Source organism: Nyctereutes procyonoides, unplaced genomic scaffold (assembly GCF_905146905.1).
Source record: "Nyctereutes procyonoides isolate TBG_1078 unplaced genomic scaffold, NYPRO_anot_genome, whole genome shotgun sequence".
In the NCBI taxonomy this organism is placed as follows: Eukaryota; Metazoa; Chordata; class Mammalia; order Carnivora; family Canidae; genus Nyctereutes; species Nyctereutes procyonoides.
In genome coordinates this window covers 9318865-9335845 of record NW_026575125.1, presented here as the reverse complement: position 1 = coordinate 9335845, position 16981 = coordinate 9318865, and the positions used below count along the sequence as shown (strand labels likewise).

Here is a 16981-nt window from a genome sequence, read left to right as displayed (position 1 = left end):
TCTGCTCCAATCTGGGGACACCAACCATTACTACTGTAATGTGTAAGCATACCGTGTGATCTCCAATGTTACAGGCAACGTCTAGAATGTTCAACTTGCGTCATCTTATGTGGCACGGCTGTTACACTTTGGGACGAGGTGACTGCTGGTCAGTCCCCAAAGAAATATCTTCAAAACAGACAAGAGCTGACTTCCATTAACTTCCAGCTTTTCTGTAATTGTATCTGCCAGGCTATAATCCTCAAGTACCAAACACGTTCGGGTCCCCCCGTCAAAACACAGCACTCCGTAATGACGACACAAACTATGATAGAAAGAAGTAGCATGATTTTATTGAAATGTTTTAGTACAGTGGTGGATGATCTTAAAATCGTATGTTCTAAACCAATACAAGCACTGCAAATGATACATTCCTGAATCTAAGGGACATCTAAACAAAGCAAGTTCTAGTATGAATTATCTGCAGGTTGATTAATATCATTTAAGTTGGAGGACGAGCAGCTTTGGTATGCGTGTACTTCTCTGGCTCCCCTTTTCGGCTAGATATCCGTGAGTCCAGGCCCATTAGGCAGAGTTGGACAGAACCGATACACTGGGTGGTTTCCCTGAATGCCTGCACACCAGGGGCAAGGGATACACAAGTTCTGCGATTGGGCCGCTCCTGAGGCCACCCCCCTCATCTTTCTGCAGCTGAAACCATCAAATGGTTGAGGTCTACATTGCCCCCGTGTATGGCCAAGTCTAGTCGAATTAGTGAATATAGCAGAACTACTTGAAAACAAAAAGTGAGGCCAAAAGAGAGAAAAAGTCAGTTAATTCGATGACAATGCAGATTTTTATCTGAGGATTATTTTAAAACTAGCTCTGTATCTTAGACTCAATCTGAAGACGAAATGATCACGTTTAAATCACCTCTCGTCAGTCATGTCAACATGTCTACACTTATATGCCAAGGCCGTCTACCTGCGTGTGTCTGTAACTACATTTTCATCTGTCTTTGCATAGAAATTCCAAGAAATAGATATCACTCATTTATCAAAACTAAAAATTACATACATCTAAGGAGGCTCTTTACATTATCAAGTCAACTCTTCCTAGGTAGAGCCAATCGGTATCGCATAGCTGACTCTACCAGGCTAGAATGCCATTGTTTTTCTCAAAAACCATTTTAAGGTACAGCAAAATGCCGGTCTCTGCAATGACCAACACGATGCTTGCTAAACTTCAACCTCCGCTGGACTGAAGTTTGAAATCTTAAAAATTGCTGCTCAAGTGACTTAAAGATTTGGTTTTGCCACCTGCAAAACTTAGATCAGGCAATTTCCTCTCTTCAAGTTTTAAGATTCAGCAGAAGGGAGGGATTGTTATTATTCCCAGCCTTTGTCTACGCAGGCAAATTCTCTTCTTTCCGGGCTGAAGAATTTAGTTGGTTGTGCACCAGTGTGCATCTACCAAGACTCATGGGGAGTCAAAGCTCGCCTTAGGGATGCACCCCACTGAGGAAGATGCTGTCAAGCGCCATCTGTGGATAAAGCAATCTTTGCCTCCATGATCACTCTTGGGCCACCACTCGAACCTTATCTCAATGAAGCAATTAATGCTTACTTATTTGTACTTTCTTTGTAGGCCTTTCTTACCCACATTTTTCATGTAACAGTTTTAGTTAAAACAATCAGTTGTCTAGGAGACCTGCTACTTCTGATTACAAAAGGCAAAAGACTACTAAATCAAAACGAAGGAGGTGATGTTTAAATAAGCATTTGGTGGTACTCACAAAAATTCGCCTTTTTATGATGTCAGGAACAAATAACGAACAGACACTAGTAAGCCTGAGGGAACTTAGGGGAGTCTTGGTTTTGGTGGAAACACACAACGTGAGATTATTGGAAAGAAGGCGAAGTAAAAGCTAGAGCTAAAAAGAGGCCATAAAACAAGATGGTAGGACGGAGTTGCCGCTTGCAGAGCTGTCCGCCTCAGATGGCCAGAGCGCAGCATGAGTGGCACCAGCGAGCCTGTAGGGTCTATCTTGACACTTTCTCAGTCAGATCCATTGCTGAACATTAATTTTGGAATTTCAGAACGCGACATTTCAGGTAAGTGGCAGTTATAATGCGTTTCTCGGCAGTGGCAACAACAACCAAAGAAATGCTGAATTGCTTGTGATAATGTCTAATGTTTATCAGAAAGTAAATGTGTCAGCAGCCCTCTGAAGCTACCTAAAATTTGGTCAAATTGAGCACGATAACAAAGGTTTATATGAAACCTGGCTACTAAAAAGAAAAGAAAAAAAACCCAACCGAATTCAGGGTATTATAAATTTTCTAAGGTGCACTCGGAAGGAAAAGGCTAATTCTGTATACAGGGTTTGACCCAAATGTCCATAGGCATTATCAGTATTTACACAGAAGGCTTTAATCTGAAGTCACCTTTGGCGACCTCGAAACAGACAGACTATGACCTTCCGCAGTGGAATTACATACTTGAAAGTTGTGGCCTCGGAGTACTGGTAAAACAAAAGAAAGGTCACCTGTCAGAATGAGCCAGGATGACCTTAAGGACAGTTCACGTAAAAAGATCAGATAACCACCACCCTCCCCTTCCCCCTCCCAAACCAGAAGTAAATGGTCTTGAGCTTGAGAGGGGGGAAACAATGGATCTTGCAGGGTACAAAGATCGGACGCTTTTGCATTATCCTAGGATTGCTGAGTCCTAAAACTAAAGTCAGGCAAACGCACACAAGGCAGCGGCCCGAGCAGGCCTGCTCCACACCTCACGTCCGGGCCTATAGCGGGACGTGGCTGAACAGGTAGGACACGGATTCACCGTTGTGCGTTCTTCGGATCGCCTCTGCCAAGATCATCGAGATATCAATGACCTAAAGGCCAACAGAAAAGGGGAGAGGACAGTGGGACACCTCAGTCAGAGTCCACGAAAAACTTAGAGCCAGAGAGCCCAGGAACGACTTCTCCAGCACAAAGACGCGCGATCACCCCCCCGCCCCCAACCTGCGCCCGTTTCTACCTTCCAATTACAATCACACGTGGGACCCTGGAGGCGAGACCTTCAATCAAAGGCTTTTCGGGGTCACTGGTACCCAGAGATAGCCTTTCCTTGGGATGTCTGTTAATTTTACTCAATCATCACATGGAAGGTTTTCTTCTTAGTTTCCAAAAATGCAGTGACTGCGTCACTTAAGAGCACAGCTGGGGACACCTGGGTGACTGTCTGCCTGTTTTCAGCCCAGGGCGTGACCCTGGGGTCCTGGGATCGAGTCCCGCATCGGGCTCCCCGCAGGCAGCCCGCTTCTCCCTCTGCCTGTGTCTCTGCCCCTCTCTGTGTGTCTCTCATGAATAAATAAATAAAATCTCAAAAAAAAAAAAAAAGAGCACAGCTGTGATCACCTCACTCAGGGTTCAGTGAGTAGCTTTTGGGTAAAAGGCCCAACGGTAAATATTTTCAGCTCTGCGGGGCCAGACTCGACTCAAGTCAACGTAGCGTGACGACAGCTACAGACGATACGTCAATGAATATGTGTGGCTGCGTTCCGCCAAAACTTTTTTGCAACAACAGCCTGTTTTTAACTGCTTTTCTAGTGTGGTTTTGACTATTTCCAACTCTGACCTGCACCGGCCCCAGCCTTTCTCAGACCTAACGTGAATCCCACCCGCCGTTACGGGAAGCCACAGCATCTGGCAGCTATCCCTGGGCAAGCATGTCACACACGCAGTCACACACACAAGACTCAGCGCTATCTTTTGGGGCTCAAGGTAGATTCCTCGCTGCGCGCCTCTGCTGTGTAGCAGTACCTGAATCTTGGGACAGTGTTTCATTTTGTCCTCTTGCGGAATGGTGTTTGTGACGACAACAGCCTCAAAGGCGGCGTTGTTTATTCTGGAAATAGCTGGCCCAGAGAAGATCCCGTGTGTAAGGATAGCATAAACCTTGGTGGCTCCGGCGGAGAGCAGCCTGTAAAGCAGAGAGCAAAACAATTAAGTGTACACAAATATTCCTGAAACATTCTCCCCTCAGTGTGAATTAAAAGGCAAAAAGCGTGTTCCATAAAGAAAAACAGAAAACCAATCTGACTCACATTTATTAGCCTCGAAAACGATCTCTGAAGGTACGTACTGGCAAAACCTTTTGTATTCTGTTAAATCAGGGATTATCAGCCTTGGGCCCACATAATGCTTTGCTGAGCAGCATCCCCCTACCCCTCGGCTGTGACAACCAAAATCATCTCCAGACACTGCCAAATGTCTCCTGGGGAGCAAAAACTGTCCTTGGTTGAGAACCGCTGGTTTCAACTGATAAAGCCAAACTACCGAGCAGCCCTGGGTGGCTCAGCAGTTTAGCGCCACCTTCAGCCCAGGGTGTGATCCTGGGGACCCGGGATGGAGTCCCACGTCGGGCTCCCTGCATGGAGCCTGCTTCTCCCTCTGCCTGTGTCTCTGCTCCCACCCCCGCCCCCCCGTGTCTCTCATGAATAAATAAATAAAATATTAAAAAGAAAAAATAAATAAAGCCAAACTACCATCATTTTGAGTCACATTCAATCTAAACTACTGACAGATTTTGCATTCTTGGTTTCACACTGCCTTTGGCCCAGCGGGTGCTGCGTGCTTGCAGCCCAGCTCAAGTCAGAGCGGCCCCGCAACCAGTGCTCCGCACCGCGGCTCCCACTAGCCACGGCCCAGCTCTCGAACCTTCGGGAGCCACGGCCGGGGAGGCTCAAGCGAAGGCCAAAGGAAGACCAGGCCCAAAGGAGCCCACGAGACGGTCTCTTCCCTCTGTGCTCAGGTGCGGGGGGAGCACCTTCTTGGATCCTTTTCCAGACACTGAAAGCTCATCCTGGAAAATGAAAACCAGGCCCTAAAGGCCCAGGGGATTGTCTTCCACCAAGAAAAAAATAAATGGGCCTGAAAGGCCACCCCCCAGCAATCAGCAATCATTAGGAAGAACAGGCCCAGTTTTTAAGAGCTGACATTTTTCCTTTCCTAATGCGATGCTCTAACGCTTGCCCGCACCGCCCCTCGTACTTGTCCGCGGCGTGGCAGATGGTGCCACAGGTGTCAGCCATGTCGTCCACGAGGATAGCCACGCGGTCCTTCACGTCGCCCACCAGAACCATCCGGTCCACTTCATTTGCTTTCTTCCTCTCTTTGTGAATCAAGGCGAATTCCACATTCAACCGGTCTGCAATCGACGTGACCCTGCTCGAACACACAGCCAGAATGCAAAATACTGTCAACAGAAGAAAAGCCCTTGACGTCTATGGTCGTATTTTAGGAATGCGGTTAACCAGCCACGTTTGAGATAACGAGGTAATCGGGGCTCACTTGGAAAGCCAGGCCTGGCCTGGGGTGCACAGTAGACAAGCCGCGGGGAGACATGTGCAGAGGTGGCCTTGTGTTCGTGGCACCTGGCAACAAACGCCGGGTGCCTGGACCACTGGATGGAAGTACTGGATGGGAAATCAATATGGGAATCCGTTAGTGTCTGTGCATACTTTAAAAAAAATCACGGGCACGTGTACAATCAGGTGTATTGTACACCTGAAACTGATATTACACTGTGTGTGAACTGGAATTCAAATACAAACTTTCAAAAAGGGCAGCCCGGGTGGCTCAGCGGTTTAGCACCGCCTTCAGCCCAGGGCGTGATCCTGGGGACCAGGGATCGAGTCCCGCGTCGGGCTCCCGGCATGGAGCCTGCTTCTCCCTCTGCCTGTGTCTCTGCCTCTCTTTGTCTCTCATGAATAAATAAATAGTCTTAAAAAAAAACTTTCAAAAAAAAAAGCAAAAGGAAATAGCCATTAGCAGCAAGAAAATACAGCATATATGAAACTCAATAAAATACTTAGAAAAAAATACAAGTCATAGACACAACTCAAATCAAGTGATTTAGAAACCGCCACTCGCTCAGTCTGTGGTGCAGCCAGTGGGGACAGAAGTCCTAGCTCACAAAGGCACATATCACACTGGGGCTTATGAAAGTGGACTTCACTGCCCTGCAGGCCTTGGGGCTTGTAAACCTTGAGTTTCTCTCCTCATCCCTGGCAAATGCTCCAAAGTCACTCACTCAGAAAGGGCTGGGCTGGCACCAGAAAGAGAAGGTGGCAGGCCAGGCTGATCAGTGAGCCCTGGGCACGGGGCTACAATCCTCCTTTTCCACGTACAGGACACTTAAGGTGTGTTCCTAACAACTCCTGTTGAGACAACGTATCACACGGAAACCTCAGGCAGGGCAAGCTGGAACCCAAATCACATGCGGTTTCATTTCTGTTTCTTCGACACACGTGTTTACGTGCTTTCCGGAAGAAAAACAGTAAAAGTTAAACCTGAATTATTTCATTTCACCAACTTCCCACACCAGTTTCAGGTTACTACTGATGGGCAGTAGGTGCGCTCCCTCCTAAGGTTCACTCTTCCTTAGCCCAAGCCAAGCGAGCCGCAAAGCCTACCAGACAGTGACCTCTTGTGGCAATGTTAAGTTTTACCTGCAGTATGTCAAGCTTTGAGGCTTTTCGCCAAGGCAGAAAGTTCTAGTTGGTCAGAGACCTGTTTCCTTTGATGAAATGACGATTTTGCATCAAGCAAAGATGCCAGTGGTAGTATCTACTGCGTGTATCACGTGTTACCGCTGTGACTGTTCTGTCCGCTGGGGAGCAGCTTACTCCACTGTAGGAAGGAGGTAACGAAACTTGGGGGGAAAAGGAAGGAAGTGGCAAAAAAAAAAAAAAAATTCCAAAATATATGCTCTTAAAAAGCTTGATGGTCCCTGGCAGAGGGAGCAGGGCTGCTCGAGTGGGACAGCTTTAAAGGTGACCTGGAAAAGGACAGCATCTCAGTGCTGGCCATTAACTCTGCTTCGTTGGTTCTGCATTTTTGAAAGCAACAGTTGGGACACCTGCGTGTCCTCAGTGGGTTAAGCATCTGACTCTAGGGTTTAGCTCAGGTCGTGATCTCAGGGTCTTGGGATCGAGCCCCGAGTCGGGCTCTGCACTCAGCATGGAGTTAGCTTGAGATTCTCGTTCTCCCTCTGCCCCTCCCCCTCTCTGAAATAAATAAATCCAAAAAAAAGAGGCAAGAGTTGGCAAGTAGATAGGGGAATTTGGTGCATAAAATGGTGTTTCAAATCAGCAGGGGAAAGACGGATTATTTAATAAATAGTTTTGGAACAACTAGATAGCTGGGGGGAGAAAAAGCTGGATTCTTCTTCACTCTTTGTTCCAAAACAAATATCAGATGGAAGAAAAATTGGAACATTAAAAAGGGAAGAAGGCAATTTGTCTTAAAATATATGAAATCATGGGAGAAGAAGAATTGAGGAGGGTGAAAACTTCCTACACCCAGAAGTCAGAACATGAAGAGATAAATGACGACAGAAGCAACGTTCTAAAAGTCTTGCAGAGATGAAAAATACACCAAGGGAAGGCATGAAAAACTCGGGGAAGTATCTGCACCGCCCCCACCCCCACAGGAAACAAAGATGTGACCTCCTGTCTGCACAGAACTCCTAACGATCCGGAGGAAAAGGCTTCCGGCCAACGTGACAACAGGCAGAGGCACGACCAGGCCCTCGGGGAAAAGCAGCAGGCCGCAGAGGGCGCTTGACCTTGTCCACCAGAATTAACAGGAAAAGATCCCGTATCATCACCATCTGTTTATAAACCAGACGATGTCTGCTCCACAGCAGGCCTCGGAGAGAGTCACCCGCGTCCACACTCGGAGCGCTGACCAGTCTACCTTTTCCGAAAGACCCAATTATTTTGTCACTGTCCATCAAAACCTGAACGGCTCTTGCCCCAGGACCTGGTCTCTTCTAGAAAGAGACCTGAATGTACACAAAATGTAGTAAGTACAGTGTGGCGGGACGGTGCTTAAGAGGACACACAATGGTACCCCCAAGTGAGGAACGGGGCGACCTGATAAAGGAACGATGATCTATGCCTATGACGAATTATCACCCAGCTGGAAAGAGCAATAGAGTAGATCTCCTGCACAGCTGTGGAATCGCTGCTAAGATGGGATGAGGATGTTTTTTAAAAAGCAGATATTTCCATTTGTATGAAATAAAAAGGGGGACATGTCTGAATAACAGAATTCTCGCACTGGGAAGAACAGAGGCCTCTAAAGAAGGAAATGGGGGGGGGTGCCTCGGTGGCTCAGTGGGTTGGACATCTGCCTTCAGGCTCAGGTCATGATCCTGGGGTCCTGGGATCGAGCCCCACATTGGGGTCCTCACTCGGCAGGGAGCCTGCTTCTCCCCTCTGCTGCTTCTCCAGCTCCTGTCTCTCTTAAGTAAATAAAATCTTCAAAAAAAAAAAAAAAAAGAATACACCAGACACAAGGACCACGTATTGCATCATCTATCCATATGAAATGTCCAGAGACACAGAGAAGAGATTAGTGGTGACCAGGGGCTGGGGGCAGAGGGAATGGAGAGCGCCTGGCTATTGGGAACAGGCTTCTTTGGGGGTGATGAACACGTCCGGAACTCGGTAGTGGTGATGGAGGCACAACTGTACGAACACAGTGAAAGGCACTGAGCTGTGCACTTTAAGTAGGTGGACGGTAAGTAGATGACTTCTGTCTTAATAAAACTGTTACTAAAAACAAGTTACATCTTATGCTCACGTACCTCTGGCCTGCTTTTTCACCTCGAACCTTCCATCGCACCAGTGGATTCACCATATTTGAAGGGAGTCCACTATGTGACTTACTAAGGTTTCCAAGTGAACAGCAAGCGTTTGCTATAGAAATAACTCCAAAATGCCACTCACATTCCCTGTGTTTTTTTTTTTAATACTTGAGAAAGAGCGTGAATGAAAGAGAAAGCGAGTGTGAGCGAGCGCAGGGGGAGGGGCAGAGGGAGAAGTAGACTCCTCGCTAAGCAGGGAGCCCAACGTGGGACTTGATCCCAGGACCTGAGATCATGACCGGAGCCAAGGCAGATGCTTAAGTGACTGAGCCCCCCAGGCGCCCCCACTGCCCCGAGATCTTACGCGGGCAGACACTCCACGTGCTTTGACCCAGAGGTCCCTGCATGGGGGCTTTGCCGCTCACTTTCTGCTTCCGACTCTGATGTATTTGTGTCTCCTTCCTGTCAACGGCCACTTCCTGCTGCTGTCAGAGGCCCAGCCCCACCTGTTCACCCCCTCTCCTGTGCGGGGGACCAAGCACCAGAGACGGCAGCTTGGCGCTCATCGCGGCTCTTCTAAGAGAATTAGCACCTCTGCTTCCCAGCTCGGGTTCATGACAGCTTTCTGGGCCACTCCTGAGCTTTTTAGTTTGATTCTAAGTCCCTTAACCAGGCTACAGGTGGACAAGAGAGCCAGGTGACGCATCTGCAGGTTATAGACGTATGTCCTGAAGCTGGGTGGCCGCAGGGCACTCCTGGTATGTTTATCAGCTTCTTTGCTTTTGCAATGGACTGACAGAGGTCTTCTGTCCCTCTCCCTCCCTGATGGAGGCCCCTACACCTGGGCCCTGAAGCCCCAAGCACCCTGTCTTCCTTTTCCAGGAGGCCGCTGCCTTGTGTGACAGGGTCACGTCAGGCCGCGGAAGAGCGGTGCGTCTCCAATCCGTGTTGCGTCGTCGTTGCCCTTCATTCTGAGCTCCCTGCACTGACTGCTCCTTCATTCCTGACGCCTGCGAGGCTCTCCCGATCCGAGGCTCAGAGCCACTTTCTCATGCTAGTCAGTGTGCCAGCATTAGGACGCTTTGGGTAGCGTGTCCCTTTCTGTCCAAGCTGGTCATTTTACGGTCCAGGAAGCGTCGTGTCACCCCACGGGGCCGGCCGCCTGCCGCCGGCTCCTCTGCACACGCCGGCTCCGGGCTATGCCCTCCCGAGGATCATCAGGCATGAGGCGGTCTCCCGTGGGGAGTGCTCAGCTGGGACAGTGAGATTCCCGGTGGCCCGGGACCAAGTGTTCTTAGCTTAGGGATCCCCGCACCAAGGGGCACGCAGAACTCACCGCACACCTGCACAGGGCACAGGCTCTCAGTCCGATTTCTCAAGAGTGGCTATTTTGTCCTCCCCACCCCCCCACCAAAGGACTGAGTAAAGCTGGCTGTCCCCCGTGCCACTGGGGAGAGGTCGAACTTTCATCTCCCTTCTCTCTGGAGACCTCTACGTGGGCAGTTAACACCCAAGCCAGCAGCCTCTTCTTGGATCTGATAACCCCCCGCCAGGCCACGTAAGCAGGGTCTTCAGCCCTTCTTTATTTCCCGGCCCTGGACATTTCCCTTTTTCCTGGTGCTCTATGGACACAGATTTCTTTTTTAGAACTCTATTTTGGCCTCCACTGTCAGGTGTTTATAGGAGGAGGGACTAGCTTAGTCAATCGTGTTGTTAATTAAAAGTCTTATTTTCCAATTGGGCTCGTCGCTTTCATAATCAGAAAAAAGTAACTTAAAAACCAGCACTGGGGATCCCTGGGTGGCGCAGCGGTTTGGCGCCTGTCTTTGGCCCAGGGTGTGATCCTGGAGATCCGGGATCGAGTCCCACGTCGGGCTCCCGGTGCATGGAGCCTGCTTCTCCCTCTGCCTGTGTCTCTGCCTCTCTCTCTCTCTCTCTCTCTCTCTCTCTCTCTCTCTTTCTGTGACTATCATAAATAAATAAAAATTTTAAAAAAAAGTTTTAAAAAAAAAAAACCAGCACTGGGACACCTGAGGGCTCCATCGGTGAAGCATCTGCCTTCGGCTCGGGTCGTGACCCCGGGGTCCTGGGATCAAGCCCCCCATCGGGCTCCCTGCTCAGCGGGGAGCCTGCTTCTCCCTCTGCCTCTGCTGCTCCCCTGGCTCGTGCTTGTTCTCTCTCTCTCAAACAAATAGACTCTTAAAACCACCGACTGAAACATATTTGCTGAAAACAAAGACGTGCCTGTACTTCTTGCATGAACGATGGAACGTTAACAAAGAGGACCGCTCCCTGCCCTGCAGGTGAGGACTGCAGTCCCCTTACTTGTTCATTTACAAAACAGAGCATTAAGTAATTCAGAACGTGCTTCCTTATCTAACATATTAAAAAAATAATAAAACAAAGCAAAACCGTGGCGTCTGCCTACCTCTTGGCTCCCCCGGCGTCGGGCGAGACAATGATACAGTTCCTCCACTCAGCAATGTTCTCTCGGATCCACTGCAGGACGGCGGGCTCCGCGTACAGGTTATCCACCGGGATGTCAAAGAAGCCCTAAGAGGAGAAGTGCGCGGCACACCGCAGTTTTGTTTTAAAGAGAACCTCTTGCATGAAGTCAAATTTGAATTTTTTATTCAAAAGAAGGCTTTTCAACAGACTCCCTTTTCTTGATTTTAACAGAATTACATTGAAAGACAGATACGTTCCGGGAGCCTATGTAAGTCCAACCCATTATCTTTGGAAACCTATTATCTTAGGGTTGCCTATATCCTAAGGAATAGGAGAACAGTCTTGCAGGGCAGTGAGGTTTGTTGTCTTAATTAAGCACCTTATTATAAGCCAAACGCTTCTTCATATTCATGGTATCACAGAGGAGGCACAGTATAAAGTGGCCTGTTTTAGATGAAGAACTAAGCTATGAGGAGGGTGAAAAAACATACATCACAACTCTGCCACTGTAATTATTTTCGAGGAGTGGAGATGGAATTGTAAGGCTGACTACCAAGAAGCCATTCCCACTCCTCTGAAGTCGTTTGCAAGTTGGTGGCAGACAGCGGTAACAACCTTCAACCATGTTTCCAAGTCCAGTAAAGATGAAAATCTAAGAGAGCCACCGCATACAAACTTAAACACGACTCACGTCACCCCCTTCGAAAACAATTTAACTTAATAGAGTTAGGATTCAACCAGTTGCATTAAGCCCCCGATCACCACCAAAGGCAAGGAAAGAAAATGCTGGAACCTGGATCTGAGAAGCATGCAGGTCCATGGTGATGATGTGATCAGCCCCAGCGACCGAGAGCATATTGGCCACAAGTTTCGCAGAAATCGGAGCTCGGCTCTAAAACAAAGATGGAGATTTTATTTTATTTATTTTTTTAAAAAAATTTTTAAAATTTTTATTTATGATAGTCACACAGGGAGAGAGAGAGAGAGGCAGAGACATAGGCAGAGGGAGAAGCAGGCTCCATGCACCGGGAGCCCGACGTGGGATTCGATCCCGGGTCTCCAGGATCGGGCCCTGGGCCAAAGGCAGGCGCCAAACCGCTGCGCCACCCAGGGTTCCCAAGATGGAGATTTTATAACAGGAAAAGAGAAGGGAAGAGATGCATTAATAAAATCAACATGTCATTTAATACTTTAAATTGTTTGATTATTAATAACAAGAAAATTACATTCTCAGAACGGAAGATATGCATTCCATTTTATTCGCCCAATGTTGACTACTTCCGTACACTGTTGCAAGACAATGTGCTTGACACCGGGTAGAGAGAACAAATATCAAAGCAAACAAATATATACACGTTAACATCACTTTTTATACAATTCAAATAGAGACAACTGTGCAAAATAAAAGGTACCGAGGATAGCATGAAGGGCATCCAGTTTAAGGAGACTGGTAACCAGAAGCCCCTTGGAGGAATCTACTTTTAAGGTGTGGCCGGCAGAGAGGATAGAGAGGAGAGACCAGTGTTCCAGAAAAAAGCAACATGTGCGACCATCACAGAGGCCGAGATGTTACATCCAGGGACTGCAAGAAGTCCACTGTGGCCACAGGCTGGTCTGGGAGGGAGTGTAAGGGGAGGCTGAGAAGGGAGCCAGAGCCTCCCCTGCACAGCCCTGAGAGCCCAGGCCAGCTCCTAAAGACCTGATGTACTACAGCTGGAAGCTCGTGCCATCACAAATTCAACGAAAACCAGACTGAAAAAAAGAACACCATATGGCGATCAAGAATTTGCTACTTCAAAGAAGGGATGCCAGGTCATTTATTGTCACTGTATCCTCTTTAAAACTAACCTAACTTCTCCATAGCTTTAGTTTCTGTATCATAAATCTTGGACCATGGCTGTCTACATCCAAAAAAAAAAAAAAAAAAAAAAAAAAAAGAAAAGAAAATACACAGACATAGATTAAACCCAGGAAAAGAGGTCGGCATTTTACCGTAAACAGTAATATTCTCATACACCAACCCTAAAATATATAAGCTGAAAAGATTTCATTTGGACTCACACAATGTTGTCAATTACACCTCAAAATTGAAGCAAAAAAATTTTTCATTCCCAACAGTCACAAACGATGCCCATTAAATACACAAGAGTGTATTCATGTAAAAACACACGGGAAGGAATTACATCATAATGTTGAGATCATTTAGGTTTTCTCTTAACACACCATACTTAAGAAAACCTTCTAGTTCCTAACAGCCTTCCCAACTTCCCCCTGGCCTCCCTCAAAAGCCTACTTCTCCTCTGTCTTCCGCGCTTGCCATACAGTCTTGCCACACCTTCCTCGTTTGTTTCTAATTCTCTTTCATTCCCGAAGAAACCCATCCTTGCCGGTAGAGTGACTGGCAGTGTCTGTGTTTAAGGTTAGGATTCCTCGGTGATCAGAGGCTGAGATGCAGAGAGGACCCCCGATGGCTGGGGAGCAAACAGGTGCAGCACCCTCCGAGCTGTTAGGCCGCACTGCTTTGTCAACGACCCTGGGGTTTTAAGGGTACGTTTTCTCCTGGATTTTGAGCTTCGTGCCTTGTGTCTGAGCTCTCCAGGCTTTACTTGGGATCTATTTAGGTCCTTGGTTGTACCAGTATTTCATCGGATTCCTTGTGGAATCAGGCTGTTCGTGAAACACGTCTATGAAACGGGATCCCAATCATCAAAACGCTCTGAGGGCATGCCAGCCCCTCCAACTGGGGCTCCAAGCCAGCTTTATGTTTAAAACCTGTGGTCCCACCACATGCACACTTATAAAGAAATGGACTGGCTTAACCAGAAGCAATTTAGAACTTCAATGGACATTATGGGGAACTTTCGATCTCTCCAAACTTAATTTTCTCAAAGTTGAATTGGACAACCAACATGATTCTAAAACGGAATGGGATTTTTATTTTAATTGGTATTTTGAAGCTTCCAAACACTCTCAGGAATATAAAATTGCCTCTCTCCAACATATGCTTTATAAACTAAATGAGGCAAACAATTAAAAAAAAGGGGGGGGGGGCTTCTGGGGCCTCTTCACCCTGCCCCCCAGACCCAAGGCAGCCATCCTGTGCTCAGGCCCCCGCCCCTGGGGCATCATCTTCTCTCTGCACCTCTCATCTCCTCTGCTCTCACCTGCTAATCCTTTGGCCGAACTTTCCTTTCATCACAGTCTCCCTCTGCTCACTCCTCTCCTGAAGCAATTAAAACTTGCCCCTTGGAAAGAAAAAAAAAAAAAGAAAAAAAAAACTTGCCCCTTTAATGTAAAGTCTCCTAAGGACCTAAACAGACCCAAGTTTCTTATGTTCCCTGGCCTACTGCTGAACTTCCAGCCATAGCTATAGGGTTTCCTAAAATGACTGAGGGACCCCCACAGGTTTGCTGAAGAATTTAAATCATGATTGGAACTTACCACCCTGGTTTCTCAGGTTTGTATCAGTTGGTGCACGTGCTTGCTGGTGAGGGCCGGGCCAGACAGTGGATGGAACTAGCCCAGGGGGAGATCCTGAGCAGGATTTTAGACAAACTGACCCCTATCCTTTGGCAAGATGCTATTAAGCTGGCTGGAGATCTCCACTGAAAAATTATAATGGCTTTTCCTAAGCCTGTTGACTGGAACAAAATTGAGGCTTACACACAAAATTTGATGGATCTGTTTGTGATTAGTATAATCGACTCCAAACTGTCTTTAATGAAAATTCTGGTCTTCCTTTAGATGCTGAAGCCATCGGGGTTAACATTTAATTCTATGTTATTAATGACTGCTCCAGGATCTTTCCCTTTTAGTTAAAAGGACCAGGATGGAATGAGAAACTGGGTCCATTTCAGATTTGACTAACCTGGCAAACCACCTTGCTCACACCCTAGATGAGTTACCCAGAGGAAAGAGCAGTGAAATTTTCGATATTCGGCTCCAGTAAATGAAGGCCCCCAACCCAAACTGGAAGAGTAGTTTCTGCTATGATTTCAAGGAACCAGGACACTGGGAAAAGATTTTGTTGCAAATAAATGTAAGTGGTTCAGGCACCTTCAGCCCTCTCGCCAACCTTCCCAACATCCTAATTCCCAATGATGAGTGTACAGAGCAAGATGGAGTCACTCATGTCCAGCAGGAGCCTGTGTCAAGCAATGACACAAGCACTAAGCATACTACAGCCATAAGGTATCGCCAAGACCAGCATCAGGTGACACCCCAGAACCCATTACAGGCAGAAGCATTGAAGGTCTGCTTTGATAATCACACTCTAGGGGTTATCAAAATCTCCTGGGTCCTCAAGTTGGGCACCTTGAGGTCCCCAAGGGTACTTCATCCTTTAAATTATTCATTGATTTGTCCTTCCGTACTACTCTATTAGCTAGCTCTTTGCCTGTCCTGGTCTAACTGTGAGATGGTTTTCATCACTAAGATGGGAACCTCCATGGTGGGCACCCAGGACCCTAATGGCTTTACATTTTTAGGGTCCTTCAGATCCATGCTTACGTCTCCCAGGGTCCTGGTACTGAGCTGCTTTTCCTTCACATGTCTCTGCCAAGTTAGAGATTACTGGGGCCAGTAGTGGCATGTATCTTTGCAAGATCCCCGGAATGGTTTAATTCTTCTCCGCCCCCCAAGCACCTTTCTGAGGCATTCTCCCTTGGTCTCGGCTCTGGCTAGTTCCACCTCGTGCCTGGGGGTGCAAAGGGGTGAGCCCCGGACCGCTTTCCGCTGCTGACTGCTTCCTGCAGGGCGCTGGGCTTGGCCTCACCTATGTGTGCCCAGCCCTTAGGATCTCACCACTTAGGACCTCACCCTGCGTGAGACGTCTGCAAAGTCTACGGTCACATACGTTCACTCTCTGATTTATTCCTTTTAGTGCTGTTATGCTCAATTCAAGCAGGACTCCGGGGGGGCTTTTCTGACTCTTCTGAATTTTCTAACACCCGAGGAGTCGAGGACACAGAATCCTGCGGGCCAGGCCGGCGGTCCTGAGCACGCTCCGGGGCGCACCTGCGGGCTGTGTCTCTCTCTCCACGGTGTCGGTCACCAAGCAAGGGCAACGTGATTGTGAAGCGGGTGAGGAGTCCACACTCCAGGACACCCCACCACGTGGCTAGCTCGGCTTCTTACATGGCGCGCAGAGCAGGACAGAAGACGAGCCACACAGTGAACCAGAGGAGGGGCGGGGGGCAGGACGTTCCTGGGCCAAACACGAAGTCGGGCCGTGGGCGCACCCCTGAGCTGGGGCGTCGGTGGGTCCGGTGGAGGGTCTCAGTTCTGTTGGGGGACATATGGGGCACAGCCCTTGGCGGCGGCTGCCTTTTCCGAGTGCTCAGACACAGAGGGGTCATTCTCAGGAGTCTGATGTTCCTGCAAAGGCCTCTCTTGCTAAAGGGATTTAATCACCAGTCCTGGGCCCCTGCAGACCTCCTCTGCTTCTGCTTGGTATCGGTTCTGGGGTGTTGTCAGCTGGTGCTGGTCTCGGTGCTGTCTGGTCGCTGCACTGCCCTTAACTGCTCGCATCATTGCTTGACATGAGTGACTCCATCTTGCTGTCCACAACGGGGCCACCAGGAACTACAGGGGCTCTTCCCAATCCTCCCTCTAATGAGCTTGCAGAAACTACTACCCAGATTGGGAATAAACCTGTGTCTGTCCTTACTGACACCGACACCAGAACTGCACTCTGGGGGCTATAAAGCAGCTCCGGCCTCGGGGTACTGAAACAAGTCCAAATGGGGGGGCGGGGGATGTTGTCTGGAAAATCTCACCAGGCTCCAGTCTCTGCACATACTCCTTTTTGTCTCGGCCCTTTGATGGAGAGATACACACCCCTTCTTCCCTACTTCCTCTGCCCATATGCATTTACAGGGCTGAGATTTCTTAG

General features: G+C 48.2%; 1 protein-coding gene across 1 annotated transcript in view; it reads right to left on the bottom strand.

Annotated features, from left to right (window-relative positions):
- Nucleotides 1-307: 307 nt before the first annotated feature.
- PRPS2 (phosphoribosyl pyrophosphate synthetase 2) overlaps nucleotides 308-16981 on the bottom strand; it is a 36976-nt gene continuing 20302 nt past the window's right edge. The window contains exons 3-7 of the mRNA XM_055339031.1: nucleotides 11882-11980; nucleotides 11069-11193; nucleotides 5037-5210; nucleotides 3807-3966; nucleotides 308-2875 (exon numbers count right to left, since the gene is read on the bottom strand). Coding sequence (XP_055195006.1) covers nucleotides 2783-2875; nucleotides 3807-3966; nucleotides 5037-5210; nucleotides 11069-11193; nucleotides 11882-11980 — 651 coding nt within the window. The 3' untranslated portion in view covers nucleotides 308-2782. The remainder of the gene's footprint in view (nucleotides 2876-3806; nucleotides 3967-5036; nucleotides 5211-11068; nucleotides 11194-11881; nucleotides 11981-16981) is intronic.